The sequence below is a fragment of the Gymnoscopelus braueri genome, assembly GCF_963280865.1.
Source record: "Gymnoscopelus braueri genome assembly, chromosome: 8".
NCBI lineage: Eukaryota > Metazoa > Chordata > Actinopteri > Myctophiformes > Myctophidae > Gymnoscopelus > Gymnoscopelus braueri.
The window spans coordinates 5,866,881-5,887,673 of NC_137609.1; the positions used below are offsets into that span (position 1 = coordinate 5,866,881).

At 41.4% G+C, this 20,793-nt stretch overlaps 2 protein-coding genes across 3 annotated transcripts; both read left to right on the plus strand.

Moving 5' to 3' along the window:
• The first annotated feature begins 5,634 nt into the window (after positions 1-5,634).
• Positions 5,635-12,750, plus strand: LOC308090582 (uncharacterized protein). Of its 2 annotated transcripts, XM_080435809.1 has the most exons (5): positions 5,635-5,769; positions 8,501-8,599; positions 9,766-9,867; positions 10,417-10,641; positions 11,224-12,750. In XM_080435809.1, the coding sequence occupies exons 2-5, from the start codon at positions 8,530-8,532 to the stop codon at positions 11,736-11,738; spliced, it is 912 nt and encodes a 303-aa protein (XP_080291935.1). In that variant the 5' UTR covers positions 5,635-5,769; positions 8,501-8,529; the 3' UTR covers positions 11,739-12,750. The 2 variants fall into 2 exon arrangements, with proteins under 2 accessions (XP_080291935.1, XP_080291936.1); XM_080435810.1 differs by lacking the exon at positions 11,224-12,750 and having other exon boundaries at positions 10,417-10,902.
• Positions 12,751-13,573: 823 nt separating this feature from the next.
• On the plus strand, positions 13,574-19,401 carry LOC308089852 (piggyBac transposable element-derived protein 4-like). The gene is made up of 4 exons (XM_080434786.1): positions 13,574-13,719; positions 14,893-14,986; positions 16,267-16,365; positions 17,192-19,401. The coding sequence occupies exons 3-4, from the start codon at positions 16,296-16,298 to the stop codon at positions 18,580-18,582; spliced, it is 1,461 nt and encodes a 486-aa protein (XP_080290912.1). The 5' UTR covers positions 13,574-13,719; positions 14,893-14,986; positions 16,267-16,295; the 3' UTR covers positions 18,583-19,401.
• The last annotated feature ends 1,392 nt before the right edge of the window (positions 19,402-20,793 follow it).

Here is a 20,793-nt window from a genome sequence, read left to right on the forward strand (position 1 = left end):
TCAAATTATTTATTTAGCTAAAACATGATTTTTCTGAATTTCCGTTTTTAGAAACACCTGTAGTGAGTAAATGTTTGCTCAATCAAAGTAGTTGATAGCCCAATTTGTACAGGGAACATGGACGATAGAGAAATAGATGTACATTTTAGGAATCCAGTGTTCACTATCATGTTATTTTTCTGCTCCTAGACATCCTGCACATGGTTGTGTGTAAAGAGGAGTTTTCTCCTGAACAGGTGAGGAGCCCCAGTCTGCTCCAGGAGGAACCAGAGCTTCCACAGATTAAAGGGGAACAGGATGAGCTTAAAGAGGAAGAGCTACTTCAAAGACCAGAGGAGCCTGATGGATCAATGTTGACATTACTAGCAGTGAAAAGTGAAGTTGATGATGAAGACATTGCTGCACACTGTTCTGAACTTCAAGTCAAGTTTGAATCTGACACTGAAGTCACTGAAGACAGTGATGATTGGGAGGAGACCAGTGGAGGTCAGTCAGTGTTAAACACTGGGGCAGGACTTGCATGTGTGGAGAAAATTGGGAGCTCGCTTAGTGACTAAATTGGGGAATAAAAGAGATGCAAATAACAATTAAAAATAAATATTAACAGGGAAGCCGTAACGCTCCTGAACAACAGACTTGTTTGATGATGGAAGCTTTCAAGTTGTATCTGTAATCATTTTTAACCTGCCTCTCCCTCCTCTCTCTCCCTACGCCCCCACCCCCCTCTCAGAAATGATGACCCAGTCTTCCCAGACTCAGTTCTTCTCCTGTTCTGAATGTCCATACTCCTTCACATCTCAGGTCTTCCTCAACAAACACATCAGGAGGAGACACAACGACCCTTACTACCAAATGCTGAGGAATGGACAGATCACATCATCAGCCTGTCAGCAAATCACCAGCTCTACGACCAGCCAGAAACAAGGAGACACTGATGAACGGAGATCTTACGGTCATCAACAATTTACCAAGACGTTAACTCAACCAGGTGGGGGAAAACCTTTCCACTGTAAACAATGCGACAAGAGTTTCATTTCTTCATCTGACCTGAAGACACACCAGCGTGTCCACACCGGAGAAAAACCTTTCCACTGTACGCACTGTAACAAGAATTTCAATAAGTCAAGTTCTTTAAAAGCACACCAGCGTATACACACTGGAGAAAAACCTTTCCACTGTAAACATTGTGACAAAAGTTTCAATCAGTCAGGTTCTCTGAAGGTACACCAGCGTGTCCACACTGGAGAAAAACCTTTCCAGTGTAAACTGTGTAACAAGGGTTTCCGTCAGTCAAGTGGTATGAAGAAGCACCAGCTTGTCCACAATGAAGAAAAACGCTTCCACTGTACGCACTGTGACAACAGTTTCAGTGAGTCAGGTCACCTGAAAGCACACCAGCATGTCCACACTGGGGAAAAACCTTTCCACTGTTCACATTGTGACAAGAGTTTTAGCAAGGCGTTTGACCTGAAGAGACACCAGCGTTGCCATCCTGGAGAAAAACGTTTCCACTGTAAACATTGTAACAAGAGTTTCAATGACTCAAGTTGCCTCAAGAAACACCAGCGTACCCACACTGGAGAAAAACCCTTCCAATGTAAACATTGTGACAAGTGTTTCAGTCAGCCGGGTTCTCTGAAGATTCACCAGCGTGTCCACACTGGAGAAAAACCTTTCCATTGTAAACATTGTGACAAGAGTTATAGTCGGTCAGATCACCTGAAGACACACCAGCGCATCCACACTGGAGAAAAACCTTTCCACTGTAAACTTTGTAACAAGAGTTTCAATCAGTCAAGCTACCTGAAGACACACCAGCGTGTCCACACTGGAGAAAAACCTTACCACTGTAAAAATTGTGACAAGAGTTTCAAGAACCCAGATCAACTGAAGACACACCAGCGTATCCACACTGGAGAAAAACCTTTCCACTGTAAATGTTGTGGCATGAGTTTCAATACCTCTGGTAACTGGAAAAGACACTTGTTGATTCACACCAAGAGAAACTAATGTTCCACTATAAATTATCACTGGGAGTAGTAGTTCACTTGCGCACACACAAATACAAACTAGTACGGAGTGGCGTGCAAAAATTGTGATGCGCTGTTGATTTTCTTTTTTTTGGGGGGAAATTGTTTTTAATAATAATTCAAATTTAATCAAAAGTAACATGCAATAAAACAGTAACAGGCAATAAACGTGCCTAATGAGACAAATACCTTCAGTCTCAGAGTAACATTAACAGGCAAAAAAAAGCGCCTAATGAGACAGCAAAACGCTTCAGTCCCATTTCTTGTTAGAATCGATCATTGGTCAGTCGTCGCCGCGATCATCTTTGTTGTCGACATTTCCTCCGCCACGGTCCTCGTCCTCGTCCTCTTCTGTAGTATCGCCTATCTGAGCTGGCACACTCCTTCATCGGCCTCCTCATCCGGCCTGGGTCCGCAGCTTGGCCCGGGCTCCACGGAGCCCACCTGTTGGTGTTGGTTCTGTAGCATCTGCGACAGTTGAAGGTTGTTGTTCCTCGCAGCCCCTCGGCCGTCTCTAGACCCATAAAGACATCAATGTCATGATTCCCCTCCTGTAGTATTGGCTGGTGTACCATGGTGATTGATCCAGGGCCTTGTTCAGCCTTGTTTGAAGCATCAATCTTTGCTTGAATGTTCTTATCTTTCACGGTGCTCTTCGCGGTGGGCCCGCCGGGCCCAGGGGACTTCTCGTGCTTATTCTTTTTATTCTTTTTGGAGCTAGTGGTGATGGAGGGTTCATCCTCAGGTTTCCTTTTTCTGTTGCTTTTGTCGGAGTTATCTTCACCGTCGTCGTCGCCGCGGCCGCCGCCGGGGGATTCAATACAAGCAGACATGTTGCTGAGCTGATGTCGTGATTCAAATTTGAGGGTTGAACTGAAAAAAAAAGAGCTGTTTGCTTGATTTGATACGTTGTTTGCTTGTAGAGATCTTCAAGGTCTCAGAAGATGTCACTTGCAGGCACTGCACTGTCTTAATTGCCACCCGGTATACACTTAACGCCTGGAGGTGTGGTCAATGCTGCTTCGCTATGTTGAGGACAGTAATCTAGGCCCTGCGCCAAGGTTAGGTGAATCGAAAATATACATTTGTAGCCTACTGATCTGTCTGGGTGAAAAAGTGTTCCATTCCATTCCATGTTGTTACAACACATGCACAATATCTTTGCAATACATGGTGATTTAGAGGTGGAACGGCCATTAGCTTTTATGGCTAAAGGAGGTTGTTAGATATTTTATAATCAATGGTGTATTAGATTTTTATTTGTATATATTTTTTATAATTGCATAAAGCATGATGTATTTTGCTCAGAAGGGACAGTTCTGTAACTGCTCCCTGGCCTACTCTTTCTCTCCTGTGAAAGTTGTGGCTACAGTTTATCCACGATGCCTCAACACAGACAACCTTGCCACCAAGAGGAGCCTCCGCCCTGTTCATTGCCCTGATATTATATTGTGGGGTGGGGTTAATGAAAGATGAATTGTCTGTTATATTGGGGAACATTTTGTATTACCAGTAGAGAATATTTTTATGCCGTTACTATTTTGTCTCTCCGGTGGAAATAAGCTCAAGTAAACCAGATTATTATTATTTAAGACTGACTCTGTGTTTCTTCTTTTATTCCCTATTGAAAGCATACTATCCTTTTCTTCCCATGTCCCTTTTTCACCCCATCGCTCTTCTGACCCATGGACCTGGTCATGTGTCCACAGAGGGCATGAAAGGTGTAATTAAGCGTAACTTCTGTGCACACACAGTGGCCCGGGTTCTAATAGATAGGGTTATTCCGACGTATGGATGTCCACAAATTCTGTATTCTGACCGTGGACTGCCATGGCCTCGGTGTGCACCTTTAGCTAGGCTGATTATGCATGTGACTCCCACTCGGAACGGGCTGTCACCTTATGAGATTCTTTTCGGGCGGCCTTACGTTGTCCCCTCACTGAAACCTTTGTCATTACCTCGGAAAGACCAAACCTTTCCCGATACAATGAATCGAATCGCTCATGAAATGAAAAAAAATCTGTCCTCAAAACCTGTGTGGAAGAATTTAGTCTGCAGACACAATTCAGAATCAACTTCAGTGTCACATCACACCACATGTCAACTGGGAAAACAACACTGATGATGTGTCCAAGTTTGTACATCAGTAGATGTTTTGTTAACTGAAATACTCTGGGAGTACCAGTGACCAGTGGGTGACGACCACAAAGAGTGTGGTGACATCTGGAGAGACAGAGGACGGCCAGAGAGACGGCGACCAGGGGTGGAGAGGGTTGGCAGCCCAAACCACTTCTAAAACCTGAAAGAATCAAGTGGGCTTAAAAATCCATCAAGGCAGAATGAGATGTTTGCTCACCTACCATCCTAAGCCCCCAAGAGACAGTGGGGGCAGTAGCATGCCACTTGGACACAGGCCGGGGTCGGATCAGCCTCGGTCGGGTCGCCTGGAGGAGGGCGTCTGATACAAGACCCGAAACACCCAGTGACTCAGGAAACGACACTGATGATGTGTCCTAGTTTGTGCATCAGATGTTTTGTTAACCATATATAACATTTGTTAATATACCAGCAGAGCCATATCTGCAGACAGGACTGATGAAATAGGATTGTGGGTGTGTTAACTTATTGTGGCCCTAGATCTTGGCACACATGAAATCTCATGATTAGTTACACCATTTTAGGTCAGCCTGACCCAGTCCTTTACAATACATTTATTTTACTGAACTGTTTTCCTGTTTCCCAGAACATTCTGGTACAAAAAAACAAACTCATAACTAACATAATAACATACATTGCTTTGAAATAACATGTGATAATCTTACTGTATCACAGTCCGAATAGACCATACAGTCTGAATTTGTCATAGAAATGTTGATATAGTTACTTAGTTTGAAAATGATATGGGTAACATGTTTAATACAAGGTATACGTTGCATCCTGTAACATGGTATATGTTAGTTTATGTTGTATCCTGCATTTCTATGAGGAGTGTTCAGAGGTGTGCAGCATCAATGTGCACTGATGAAAGCTGTGGTGGATGTAGGGCTGCAACTATCCATGACTTTCTAAGCAATTCATCTATAGATTACTTTTCTGATTAATCAAATAATCGAGGAGCTGTTTTTTTCCTCATGTTTTTACTTCTCAACGAATTGATTAACGACATCAGCCCTATTTTATACTATGTTGCTCAACAGTGTAAGACTCAAAAGACTTTATGTAAGCACTGTGATGTGTTGTGAGCTTGTAGATCTGCTATTTTCAATATTTTTTCTTTTTGGGAAGATTTTGCATATAATGACCTATCCAAAATAGGGATTGATTATTAATCGGTTAATTTATCAATTTACTGATTAACAATTATATTTCATTTTCATAATCATTTACATTAATTAGTTGGATTAACTGTTGCACTCCTAGATGGATGTTTTGTTCTCTTGTCTACAGGTCTGGAAGGTCAGTTAGGTCACATGGTATTGTAATATATATATTATGTATGTTAAATGGACTGTACCCGAGACCAACAGTAAGGGGCAGCAATACGCCAAGTGGCGTCTATATAAAGTGCTCGTCAGAAGAAGAACATACCCACAATGCAGTGGTGTGTTGACTGACTGTTGTTGACACTTTAAAACACCATAGATTTATAATAAGAGTAGAATACAAATAAAACTAAAACGTGTCGTCGTCAAGAAGCAGGAGGACGTTTGTTAGCAGCTCAACCACTGAAACACAGCAGGTAAAGATCAACTCATTCATGTGTGTTTGTTTCGTCTTAGCCCCGTTTGGAACCTCACTCTCCACGATAGCTCCGGGATGAGGTCCCGGCAGAGGTAGAGTCCGTCCAAACGCAGTGAAGATCACCTTTTTCGAACATCGTATTCCAAAAGTAAAGGTAGTCCCAGACACCTACAGATGTTTGAGCTTTATCCGGAAAGTTTTTTTTTTACGACGGGGTAGACAAAAACGTTTAAATCGCTTATTTAGTCAGCTTGTGCCATGTTTTCGCATACAACCCGGAAGAACCCCTTACGGCAGATGCCAGTACTGCTCCCGATTCGGCTACAGTGGGAAAACATGGCACAGGCTGACTAAAACTTTTTTTTCAACCCCCTCGTAGAACATGTACTCTCCGGAAAAACGTCAAACATATGTAGGTGTCTGGGGCTACCTTTACTTTTTGGATACGATGTTGCGAAAAAGGTGTTCTTCACTGCGTTTGAACGGACTCTAACTCGGCCGGTGTTTTCGGGACCTCATCTCGCAGCTATCGTGGAAAGGGAGGTTCCAAACCTGGATAGTTTAATCTATTTATCGTTTAAGATGAACGAATCATGTCTTGTTTAATCTATTTGTCTTTATTAACTCATCATTTAAGTTGGAACATAAATCTAACTTTATAACAAGCTAGCAGCTGAGAGTAAACGCAAACAATAGCTCCATAGCAGCAGCAAGACATTATACATTGTTTAGTTGCATGTTCTTAATCTCCATATAACTTAAGCAACGAGGTGCAAACCTATCTTGTAAACGAGTAGGATCTTTACTCTGTCCACAGTCATGTTAATGTGATTGTTGGAGCTCCATGTCTTCATGAACCAGACATTGAATCCTTACCAACCAAATATTTGTCATGCTGTAGTGTATCAGGCCTAGAATGACCATCCAGGTAATGTATGGCATTGGAAATTATTTCCATGTCTTGTTCATGGGCTGCAAATTTGCCCCAAACCCACCTTTCTGTTGTTATTATTGATAAAGGTTGTCTATATATTTCAAATGACAGCGTGTGTACTTCAAGTCCATTGTTGTCACATCACAAGTTTACACCAGATATAAAAGGTATGGGTGAAATTGTGTTGTGGAAGATTATATCTTGCACAAGAAAACAGCCAACATTGGTATTGCAATGTCGATAAGATAAACCGGCTAGCCAACAACACCAACTTTGGACTTCTGAATCGCTGCTCTCTCCACACTCTTCTGTCTAGCATCAGGGTCTTGAGCTCTGCAGTGTTGTTAGCCCTGCTGTCGCACCGCAGTGTGTCTACTTGTGTTGGCTCCCACAGTGTCGGTTTGCTTGCCACCAATTCCAGGTGGATGACGCAGTGGGCGAGTACTCGGAGGTGCGGTGGTTTGATTGATTGAATACTTTATTAGTCAGAAATGTAAACAGCACAAGGTACGGTCAGATAGGGCTAAAAGCATAACACAAAAAAGTCCCGGGGTCTTGTTTCCATTGAGGTCCTATATATTCAATTAATCAACATAGCATAAAAAATAACACTCTAATACATGTCATCAACAAATACAAAACACCCGGCCAGCAGTGTTCATGACACCTCCTTTCTATGGGAAATTGCATTTACCTCCCCTTGTGGTCTCCTGATAGTTAGTTTCTCATGCTAGTTTTTAAAGTGATCCAGTGATCCACATTTTTTAAGGGATGGTGTCGGGGCATTCTACATTTTGGCGGCAGAGCAGTAGTATGAGAACTTTCCCATGTTTGTTCTATAGATGGGTGGTACCAGATCGTGGTCGCTCCCTCTAGTGTTGTGGCTTGGGTGTCACTCACTTTGGAGAAGTAGTTAGTCAGGTATGAGGGTATTGAGGGCACTGCCCGCCTTTGACTATCTTAAATACCAATCGCATTTGATTAACCCTGTCTCCTACCCTGAGCCATCCCAGACTAGCAAAGTATGTTCGAATTAGGTGGGTATGGGGTCCCCAGAGGGCTGATGCGAGGGCTCACGTGTAACAGACAGGCCCTAGGCTAGCACCTGACCGACCACCACCTGCCTTATGTGGGTAAGCCAGGGAAGGCTAAAGGCTATGGGAGAGCACCCCCAGAGAACTGCAGCTGCTCGGAGCAGTGGTGGTCTCCAGAGGTGAGATGCGCTGGCCCATGTTTAGTGGACACGCCCCGGCATCTGACCAACACCGACCCCACTATCTTGTGGGTTAGTCCAGAAAGACAAAAGGCTATGGGAGCACAGCACACCCAGAGAGAGAAGACGGGTGAGGGGACCGACGACCCTCGTCTGTAACTCTGTATTGAACCTTGACAGGAAATGATGTGTGTGTGTGTGTGTGTGTCTGTGGTTTCTTTGTATTGTTTAATTACATAAGTGTTTTTTTATACAAATACACAGCTGTTTAGAATTTAAGTATGAATTAGGATGGGTCATGCAGACTTCAAATTATATCAAGATGTTATTATATTGTCTCCAAATAAATATTCACAACTGCAAAAATCGTTCGATTCTAGGCAACTTGAGGTGAAAAGGGTTCTGAATTATAATTGATTATTCAGGAAGTGCTCTGTGAAACAACCTGCCCAGTTGACAAGTGATTAACCAAATACGTTGCTCATTCCTTATTGTCTGTTATTGTTGAAGTTGAGTGCAAGAGTTGTTTCTCTTCTTAATAAATCCTAATTAAACTCTGGGATTTTAATTGTTTTTTTCCAGACTCTGCGGTGTCCAGACTGCAGGCGCAGATGAACTCTCCAGACCCAGCCAGACCCGTTTCAGTGAAACAGGAGGAACCTGAAGACCAGCCAGACCTCAGTAGGTCTCTCTCTCTCTCTCTCTCTCTCTCTCTCTCTCTCTCTCTCTCTCTCTCTCTCTTCCCCCCCCCCCCCCCATTCAAGGTGTTAATACGATACAGCTACTTGCTGTGCTATTAACAGTCAAAGGTGCTGTAAGTTATATGTTTTGGTTTAAAAAAAAATGGTGAATAGAAAAGTTAAATAGTGTTTTTTTTCTGTAGCAATCTGTTTATGGAGGAAGACTTGAAGGCAATTACCATCAGAATAGAGAGCTATTTAACTAGATGAAAATAATAATCACTTTTTAATGCTGCAGAGATTAATCCTAGTGATTTGATGCCCAAATGGCCTTTCTTCTGGCGCCATCTTTTGGCCAAACTCTCCACTTGCACACAAGATGTCTCAAAATGTAATGGGCAGATTGTCGTGAAACTTGCTAAGCGCATTCATGCTTCCTGGAAGATTTACTCTAACTGAGTGTGACAAAGACCTATCATTCTAGCGCCACCATCAGGTCAAAAATAATGACGTTTCACACAAGGTTGGGGCTGCTTGATTATGGCAAAAAGTTCACACAATCACAATTATTTTTGGTTAATATGATTATTTACTCCTTGAAACCAAAGTGTTAAACAGATTAATTGGTTTGACCTTTCTTGTTGACCTAAAGGCTCTGTTTCCATCATCTTGGCCAGATCAGAACTAACATCTCACAGTCTAACTGAGATTGAGTTTGGGTTTTTAGGGAGTCGGTGAAAGTGCACAGATTGAATGATCTTTTCAGCCATACTTTAATAACTTTATTTATTTTGATCACTCCCCTCACCCAGGTCAAAAAAGGCTGGTCATAGATACATACATATACTGTATTTTGGATCACAGCCCGCCCGGTGTCTGAACTACACTTATTTGCACCCTATGCTTCCTCTGTTTTACATGAAACCATTTCTAAAACGCATGACACATCAACGTCTGTACTCTGTACGGCCTTATTGTAATCTATATACCTGGTAGAAGGGTGGGGGGGTATAATTGTATAATATAAGGAAGGCAAGCATGGCTGCAGAAACATTAAAAACGGATGGGCTACTTTCACCATATTCACTTTAAACCATTATTTGCATATTCTTGACACGCCACTAGGTCTGAAGTTCTTAAAGTCCTTGTTAATTTCTTTCATTTCAGACCAGTCCGTTGAGTCCAGACTGCAGCTGAAGATGCATTCTCCAGACTCAGCCAGGGACATTTCAATTAAACAGGAGGAACCAGAAGACCACCCACACTTCAGTAAGTTTAACCACTTGAACCCTAGCATCCCTAAATGGGGGGAAAATAACCGAATGAGGCGAACTAAGCGTTTCGTCACTTCGGTACTATTCACTCCAATTGGAAAATCACAACTGAGGCGATGTTCGCTTCTCCCTCACTTCACCCATCATGCATTAATATTGTTGTTTAGGAAATGTTTGATTCATCCATTTGACAGCTTGATCTATGTATTTTAGTCATGAAATAGAACTTGTAGTTGCTGAATATTTCTTATTTTCACACATACAACTGCTAGATTGAAACTTTGTTATTAGAATTATGTATTGTTTTCGTATGTGTGTAGTCATTTACCGCATGGAGAGGTGATTAGTTGAACACGCGAATGAACACTTTTGTCACCATCTCAACACCCAGCGACCAGAATGACGCGATTCAAGCACTAGACAGATATTTCGGTGGGAATGCACCTTAGGATACCACTTTTTGCACATGGAACATGGAGGATGGAAAATGTATTTACAATTCAGGAATCCAGCGTTGACTAGCATGTTATTTTTTTGCTCCTAGACATCTTGCACACAATCCACAGTCTGCTCCAGGAGGAACCAGAGCCTCCGCACATTAAAGAGGAACAGGAGGAACTACTACTACTGCCTGATGGGCCGATGTTGACAATACTAGCAGTGAAAAGTGAAGTTGATGATCAAGACATCTCTTCACACTGTTCTGAAGTTAAAGTTGAACATGAATCTCACACTGGAGACAGTGATGATTGGGAGGTCACCAGTGGAGGTCAGTCGGTGTTAAACACAGGGACAGGAACTACGTGTTATGTGTGGGAAAACTGGGAGTTGGCATAACGACTCAAGGCCTGTACGCACTACACAATTTTAAGCCGGATTTTAGCCCGATTATGAACGTCGGGTGCGCGTGCCCGCAGTTTTTCATCTTGTAGTGTGACATGTCAAAAGGTGCATTTCGCCCCAAAATCCACCTCCTTCAAGCATACATCTTTTTTTTGTGAAATATGAATATTTTTGTCCGCAAGGATTTTTTCCACTGTAATCGCATAGTCTGACATGGTACATTGTGAAAGAGAATAAAAAGTTGTGTAGTGCGTACGGGCCTCAAATATAATTATTAGAATTAAATATGATTATTATATATATATAAAAATATAATTATTAACAGAGAAGCCGTGGGGCTCCCCTAAACACGGACTGACTTGTTTGTTGATGGAAGCTTTTCAAGTTGTATCTGTACTCACCATTTTTAACCTGTGCGTGCGTGCGTGCGTGCGTGCGTGTGTGCGTGCGTGCGTGCGTGCGTGCGTGCGTGCGTGCGTGTGTGTGTGTGTGTGTCTCTCTCTCTCAGGTGTGAGGGCCCAGACCCCGGTCTTCTCTTGTTCTGAGTGTTCATATGCCCTCACATCCCAGGTCTTCCTCCACAAACACATCAGGAGGCGACACAATGACCTCTACTGCCAAATGCTGTTGAATGGACAGATCACCTCATCAGCCTGTCTGCAAGTCAAGTCTGTAACCATCCCCAAACGAGGACACGCTCAAAAGACGCGTCGGCTGACCTTCCCATTAAACAAAACCCACTTCTGTGAACAATGCAACAAGACTTTCACTCAGTTGGGTAATTTGAAAAGGCACCAGCGTCTCCACACTGGACTGAGACAGTACCGCTGCACACAGTGTGACGAGTCATTCAATAGGTCAAGTAGTCTAAACACACACGAGCGTATCCACACACTAGAGAGAAACATTTCTGTTGTAAACAGTTTCAACATGAGTTACAGTGAGTTAGGTACTCACTTAAATAAAATGACACCAGCATATTCACGCCAAGGGGGAGAACCTGGGACAGTTTTAAAGGAGTAAATTACTTATTTTCTATCAATTACACATCCTTGCCTTTAATTCCTGGAGATTTTCTGGTTTTTGTCACATTCCTGAACCAATAATTCGATGACCGGGTGGCTGGTCAGTACAGTAGGAGACTCAATTGAGTCTCCGCTGGTCATCAAATTATTGGCTCAGCAATGTGACAAAAACAAAAATCTCCATGAATTCAAGGCTTCACGGGGTGTGTAATTGATAGAAAATAAGTAATTTTTGGGGTGAACTACTCCTTTAAAGTCTCTGAGTAGAGAGTCTTAATCACTCTGAAAGCCCTGTCTCTCTTGTGTCTTTTATTTAATTTAATTTGACTCAATTCCTTCCATAATGTTAGGTTCACAAACTATTCTCAACATAACTCGAACTGCATTGATAAAGAGCCTTTAAAATTGACTGTGGTCAACCAAAATGCTATATAGGTCAATAAAAAACTAAGAAAACAAAAGGTGAAAATATTAAGGAATAAGAAAAGACAAAACTAGCAAAACATTACACAAATGAATTATAAAGGGCTAAAAACAGTAATAGACAATAAAGGCCAAGTGGGGAAAGGAGATTATTTTGCATAAGCTGCAGGTGCTTAACAACTTAAACCCTTTTAAACTTAGAAAATTGGACCTGAGTTGGTTTAGTACGTGTACCTACCACTTTTTTGTCCACACCAAATCCCTTTGCCAAAAATAGCCAATCTACAAGCTCACAAGATGTCTCGTTGTGACATGTTGTGAGCTTGTAGATCTGCTATTTTTGGCTAATCCCCCCCGGTCAATGACCAGATACAGGGAGTTGCAGCAATGGAGCCTTGAAGAAATGAATTTATGAATCTAGATCTTTTGGGGAGAGAGAGGTCTTTGTCTTAGCTAATAGTCTAAACGGGTAAGAAACTGGTTTTCATTACTGAACTGATTGAATTTGTAAAAAAGTCTAAAAAATATATAACAAAAATGAATGATGAATTTGTATCTATGATTCTCTACTTTTGTATGGAATGAAAATAAAAATTGAGCTTAATTTAGAAAAGACTGGTGTCTGTTGTGTTAGGCCACATTATTTTGGTGTTATTCATAACATGGTTGAACAGTTTTTCTATCATTTTAGTTTTGATATTTTATGTAATCTTACTGTTCTGTTATGTGCCCAATGGAAGGTGCTATTTCAATGGTTTTACTGATCATTTTTACCCTGGAATCCAAACTATTTCTATGATAAATGCAGACTATGATATATTTACATCAATTTGGAAATGATATGCTTAAAGCTGCAGTAGGTGATATGTTTTTGTTTAAAAGTTTTGAATGGCTCTATATTCTGATAGTAATCATTGCTCTAGAGTGTTTGTTCCATACAGGGGGTCTCCTAGCCGCAAGCAACTCTTAGATCTATTTTGAATATCTGGAATACATCCATCCAGCCCATACATCCAAACAGAAAAGTCCGTCCTATCTGATTGTATTAAACAACGTAAAACTCACCAACATTGCAGCTGTATGGAAAGCTTGAATTATCCTCTATCTACAAAGTTTTTGTTACATAAAACTTTTTTTTTTGTGTCAGAGTTTGGAAGCACTCATTGGTCCTGCGTACCGTAACCACCTGTTTCGAAATTCCACATAATGCAGGAAGCAGCATTATGACATTAGAGTAACCTCGCATCACCTTTCTAGTAGCCTCGATCTCCAAGCTTTTATTTTTTAGTTTTGCTAAAAAATAAAACCTAATACCTTTCTAGCCTGGTAAACCCATAACTCTATGGGTAACCCCCGCCCCCCCCCTTGCGGAAATCTCATTTGCATTTATATCCGGAGGGAGGAGTTTACCAGGCTACACAGTGATTCCACTTCGGAGGAAAAGTGTAGACAAATTCATCGTCGTCCGAAGAAGAACGAAAATACACACAGAGAGTTGCTCATAATAACGTGTCAGCGACAAAGAGGATCATCCAAGACATCCATAGAGATATTTGGTGAGTTTATCGTCGTTTAATACAAATACAAAAGTTTCCTGAACGGGCGGGAGGGTGTTGCAACCTAGCATTGATAACATCTAAGTTAGCTTGCGGCTAAACGAATTCATGTTGTCTTTTTCATCATTAATCATTTCAAATTAACAAATAAATTATGTTGTGTTTCATCAATTTGTCTTTGATGACTCATTTAAGACGGCACACAAATATTATTTCTCTTAGCTAGCCAGACTAGCTAAGCCGGGCTAGCCTAGCCCTGAAACATGACAGTCATGACGAAGCTTCCACCTTGTTTTTGCACTTTCTCCATTTAAAGCCCGCCCCTTACATCTACATTAACGTTCAGATTTCAAATATACAGTTCTTACCCCATGGCCACGGATGTTGCAATTCACTTCGGGTGGGTATAAGTCCCCGTATTTTCCGTATTGTTCAATAAAAATCATTTTAATCCGATCGGTGGCCATTTTCTCATAGAGGTATAATGTATCAGGGTGCAATACACCTCCCAACCGATGGGGTCTCGTAGTTGAAAGCAAATGGAGAAAATTCAAAGAAAATGGCCACCGATCGAAATAAAATGCTTTTTATTGAACAATACGGAAGATACGGGTACTTCTGAGGGGTCGTACATACTTGTAACATCCGTGGCCATGAGGTAAGCACTTCATAGTTTAAATTTGAACGTTTTATAAAGTACAAACACTAGCTCCATTAAGAACCTCTCACTCCGCTATACAGCTCCGTATAGCGGAGTGAGAGGTTCTTAATGGAGCTACAGTATACAAACACCAGGTTGAAGTTGTGCCATGACGTTCATGACGGACGAGCGTCGTGTATCCATGGCTATGCTCTTAGCTACTAGCTTATTTTGAATGTTATAAACAACCATAGCAGCAGCAAAAAAAAGTAATTGTTCATGTTCCATGTCACTATTATCCATGTCACCATGTAGTTACATCAATGTTATATTACATTCCTGTGGTTAATCATTATCTCCATATAAGCAATGAGATGTAAACGTATCTTGTAAACCAGTAGGATCTTTACTCTGTCCACAGTAATGTTAATGTGATTGTCACGTGAAGTTAGAGCTCCATGCCATGTCTTCATGCACCAGACATTGAATCCTTACCAACTAAACATTTGTCATGCTAATTTGTCTCACTACAGTGTGTCAGGCCTGCCTGATTTGGGAACGTACGGAACCGGTTGGCAAACCCCGCCCCCGACTGTCTTCACTGGCTGAATCACGCCTGCTTGAAAGGTACATTGCTGTATATGTATATGTTATGCCACGCAAAAAAACCACACACAGTTAAAAGACATCTTTTGTGCAGTAGGAGAGGCGTTCTCACATGGCCTATTTTCCTGTAGAGTTTGCGGTATGTATCGTACGCATTTTTGGCGGAATAGTCGAGTACAGTACTTGTGTGGCCTAGCCTGAATTTTCATTTTGTGCGAGGCTGGCGATTTCAGGGTCTGGAGCCAGGCTATGTCAGTCCTAGAATGACCATCTATGTAACTCACCTTTCTGCTGTTATTATAATTTAAAGGTTTTCTCATGTTTTGCTTTGAAAATTATATAATAGTGTGTATACTAAAGTTCATTGCCACATCACAATTTTACACCAGCATTAAAGGAATGTGTGAAGTTGTTTTGTGCAAGATTATATCTTGCAGATTATATCTTGCACAAGAACACAGACAACATTGGCAATAACTATATACAGTATACTGTAGAGCGATATAGTCTGTTTCCTAAACCAGACACACTGTACTTGACAAACTGAAGGATAAAACTGCAAGAACCATGTTGTACTTGCTCATCCCATTATATTCCAGTTCAAAGTAAAATATGTAATCCACAGTAAGAAGGGGGGAAAAAGTCCTTTGAAATGCAATTAATTTGCTAATAAGTTATTCTTTAGAAACTGTCTATGGAGTGTCACTATTACTAATGTTGCCATAACTAGACAGGAACTATATTGTGTCATGTGTGCACACCCCCAGTGCAGTATGTGCACCATCATCAAGAACATAATGAGGTGAAGAAGAGACATGGATAACTCAGTTGTTCAGATTCTCAAGACTTTCAGAACCAGCTTTAACAGAAGACAACGTCCACTGCAGCACTGTTTGCATTGCATCTCATGGTCACAATTGTATGACAGTCCATTTTCAGACTTTTGCTACATAAACGTGTCGTTCCAGTTCCACAAACCTGTCAGTGATGCAGCAGCACTGTGCTGATCTGTTTTTTCCCAATTTTTTTTAACGTGCTGCACATCAATTCCTATTTTATTTGTTTTTACAATAACACCCGCTGTTTTAGAAGCAAGTTCTTTACTATTCAAGTGTGAATAAGGATGGGTGAGGTAGACTTCAAATTAATTATATTTTCCAAATAATGTTTGGCTGTGCAAAAAAATAAAATCATTTTACCCAGTTGACAAGTGATTAACCAACCAAACAAGTTACTAGAAGAGGTGTTTCTCTTCTTAATTAATCCTAAACTCCTCTGGGATTTTAATTGTTTCATTCCAGACTCTAAGGTGTCCAGACAGCAGGTGCAGATGGCGTCTCCAGACCCAGCCAGACCTGTTTCGATGAAACGGGAGGAACCTGAAGACCAGCCAGACCGTAGTAAGTTTCAGTGTCTCTCTCTTTCTTCCCTTTTTCTAGCTTCAAGGGGTTAATTGTCCCAGACACATGTACAATACAGTTGCTATCTGCACTATAAACAGTTAACACAACACTTCACCGCCAAAGACGCATATCCGTCTTTTAGTCTTTTCAGTGGTTTACGATAGATGCCGCAACCAGTGCGTTTATACAGGACTTCCAGATCAAAGGGAACCCGGAAAATCACGTTATCAGAGTAAACTGCGAGCAAACAAGATCAAAAGGAGCCCCGGAACTCACATGATCGTGACAAAACAAGAGACGAAAGACCTGTTGAGAGATCGAGCGAGTGATAGTTACAGAGAGATAATTTAGAGTTATAGATTAGATTAGTTATAGAGTAAATTGTAGAGATATATTAGTATAGAGGGAGGGGTCTGTCTGAACACACTCACTTTTGGAAAGTAGAAAACGGAGCTAACCACATTTCAGTGTCTCACACACACACGCACACACACTAGTGTTGGGACACCCCCTATCTGCACCACTATTTCCACTGACCATCCAAGCAACTTTCCATTCCTGGTTTTCCCATTATGTACAATACTGATGAGATGAAATGATGTATTTATTTATTCTGTATCTATCTATGCATGGGATGTATTTGATTATGATGACGATGTAGCCTATGAATTTACTATGACAGTAGATGCAGTAGGCTAACTATCTCTGCATTTGATGTATGTGCTTATTGTAAGTCGTTCTAAGTCTAGATAAGAGCATGTGTGAAATGCACAAATAAATAAAAAAGTATTTTATGGTAACTACGCATTTCTATAATTTACAGGTGGTGACAGGCCCCGTAATAGCGGTCCAGCTGCAGATCCTCCTGTTTGGCACGACACGAACTGGCAGCCAAAGGACATCCCCTTCACTGCCGTTCCAGGGCCTCGCAACGATGCTGCTGATCTTCAGTCAGATCAACCTGTTGACTTTCTGGAGCTATTCATGTCGGATGAGCTGCTCCTGACCATATGTGTTCAGACTAACCTGTATGCAGAGCAGAGCATTAGAGCTGAAGAGATTCAGCATCCACATGGCAAAACGCATGCATGGAAAGATGTCACAGTTATAGAACTAAAGAACTTCTTTGGCCTGTTGTTTCTCACTGGTGTCACTTGCAAGCCTGAGCTTGAACTGTATTGGTCTACTGATATTTATTACTCTACCCCGTACTTCAGTAAAACCATGTCTTGGAAAAGGTTTCAGATTATTTGGAAGTTTCTGCAATTCAGTGACACTGACTCAGTTGATGATGCTGACTTGCTGTACGAAATCCGCCCAGTCTTGGACTACCTACTCGCCAAATTCCGTGACATGTTTCTGCCCAGTGAAAACATCAGCGTTGATGAAGGGATACTTCTGTGGCGAGGGCACCCAGCTTTCAGGCAACCGCACCCAGGTGACAGGCGAGGGCGCCTAGCTTTCAAGGTGTACAATCCACAAAAAATGATCGACTATGGCATCAAATCGTACATTCTGTGTGACTCGGAGACAGGGTACTGCTTCAATATGAAGCCATATTGTGGAGAATATTTAGGAGAATATCCTTCCACTGTTGTTTCTCTGCTCGATGACCTAGCAGGTTACGGCTACAGGTTGTACACAGACAACTACTACAACTCTGTACAAATATGTCAACTTCTTCTTGGTCTTCAAACGCATGCCTGCGGTACCATAAAGAAGAATAGAGGTGAACCACCAGCCATTAGAGAGGTGACAAACTCCGGCCTGAAAATTGGAGAAAGAGTTATGCGTCACAATGACTCGGTGATGTTACTGGCATGGTGGGGCAAACGCATTGTGAGAATGGTCACAACACTCCACAAGGATGAGACGCAAACTGTTCTGGTGACGCAGAAACGCCACAGAGAGAAAGTGCCACGAGAGAAGCCAGTTTGTGTTACTGAGTACATCCAGAACATGTATGTAGTTGACAGACTGGACGAAAACCTCAGTTTCTATCCCTTTGTCACTAAGTCAGATACGTTGACCAACAAATTTGCAGTCTATCTTTTTCAAATCTGTCTGTTCAATGCGTTCATCATTTACAAAGCAAAGAACCCAGATGGCAGTTGTAAATGTCTTCAAACTTTCATTCAAAGTGTAATCAAGTCCTGGACCACTTTGAGACATGCCCCAGCGGCAGCAAGTGATGACTCACCTGCAGTGGTGTAAAGTAACTAAGTACATTTACTCAAGTACTGTACTTAAGTAAAATCTGTAGGTACTTTCACTTTACTGGAGTATTTCCAATTGTCTATACTTTTACTTCTACTCCACTACATCTCAGAGGCAAATATTGTACTTTACTTTACTTTTACAATTATTTGAAAACTTTAGTTAGTAGTTACTTTGCAGATATAAATTGGACCAAATCCAAGTTCCTCAGCCTGTTAGTGCGACTATTAAGTCATATTACATTATTAGTGTAGCAAATTAAAGCCTATGCAAAGCGCTAAACATTAAAACACACTCTCACTATTTGTCAGGGACTCTGGTCAACTAAGTATAGGGTTCAAGTGCAATGACAGGGGTGGTATGGGTTGTGTTGCTAACTTGTCATGATGTAGCCTAACCAGTCCATTTGGTAAGATATCTTGCTCTGTTGCGCCATTGCCATTGATTAGCAATTGATAATCTTTTCTTTTTTTTACTTGCATTGTATGGTGAAACATCGTGAAACATCTCTCAAGTCAATTGTTTAGCACATATATGAACACAAACAAAGCAGATTCTGCCAATATATTACCCTTTCTTTTATAGAAAAATGACAACTTCATGTTGATTTAGCTATTTGTATTATGAGAAAGACCCGGACTGGATCCACAATTTGACGAAGGTGTGACGAGTTAAAAACAAAAATAAGAGGGGGGTGGGAGGCTTTTTTCCCCCTTTATATGTATTGTTTGCATTCATTTATATGCTAAAATATAGTGACTTTGACAGCTATTTTTGGAATATGCATTTCTAAATAAAAGTGTCCCTTGGTCCTGAGTACATGTTTAAGTGTTCCTTCATTCAATGACGTGCATATATCCAGGTTGTATGAGAATGAATGTTAGCATGTATTTAAGAGGGATAGGCCCATAAATGGAAGGTGGGATGCAGTATTTAGCGAATATTCTATTGGTTTCTTTTTTGTTTCATCGAATAATTGAGAAGCTTGCTATATATTTAATACATATATTTATATATATATTTTGATTTGATTGATCGATGTAACTTTCGCATATAATGTCATGCCCAAAATAGGGATCAATTAATACATTATTTCACTAATTCAATCAATTCGTTCAATTAACTGTTGCACCCCTACATTCATTCCCTATCATGTCCTAGCCTTAGACACCTCATAACCCCATGCATTTTATTCAAGCATTGACATTGACCTATCGGTCCCTCTGGACCTTCATCATTCCACGGACCACATACCACAGACTATCCCTTATAGTAGGCCTACTCTTTGGCCTGCTCTCTAGGCTGCTTCATTCACTAGAATGGGGAATCTCACTGCCAGCTGAAACAGTGCGACTTGTAGTAGTTTATAATGGCATATTGTATATCACGTTTCACAAGACATATAGTACTTGTAGATAATAAAAAAAATTATTTGCTTTCTTTTCTTTCTTTTTTTCCTGATGGGTCCCCACTTCCCAGATTGCTGATCACATGACCCCAACAATCAACTCTCCAGTTCTAGGCATCACAGAAGGGGGGGGGACTTTTTTCTTATTTCCACGCAATAGCTCTTATTTCATCAAGGCTCGATTATTGCAAATCACTCTATGTAGGCATCGACCAGTCGGCCCTTAGACGTCTACAGCTCGTACTGGCAAAAGGAAGCGCGATCATATCACCCCGGTCCTCGCCTCACTCCACTGGCTACCCGTCAAATTTAGAATTGATTCTAAGATTTTACTGTTTGTTTTTAATGCCCAAAATGGGCTGGCCCCCCCAGTATCTGTCTGATTTCATAAAGCCATACACCCCAGCCAGGGCCCTGAGCTGAGGTCGGCTGACCAGCGGCCCCTGATTGAGCCAACAACTAACTACAGGTCCAGAGGTGACTGAGCCTTTGCTGTGGCCAGCCTCAGCCTCTGGAACAGTTTTTCCCTACATATCAAGTCCGCTCGCTCCTTAATGGTCTCCGAATCCTCACTAAAAACGAATTTCTTCTCCTTGGCTTTTAACTCTGTCTGATTGTTTAAACCTGGCCCTTACGTTTGGCTCACGTCTTGGACTAATTGTGTAATGCTGTTTTTATTCTTTTTGTTATTTACTTTCTGGTAGAACAGCTTTTCCAAGACTTTCTGCAGCCTGGATGAAATTACTACCTACTTCCTGTGCACGTTTGTTAAGGCCCACATGCTGACGTCACGATGAAAT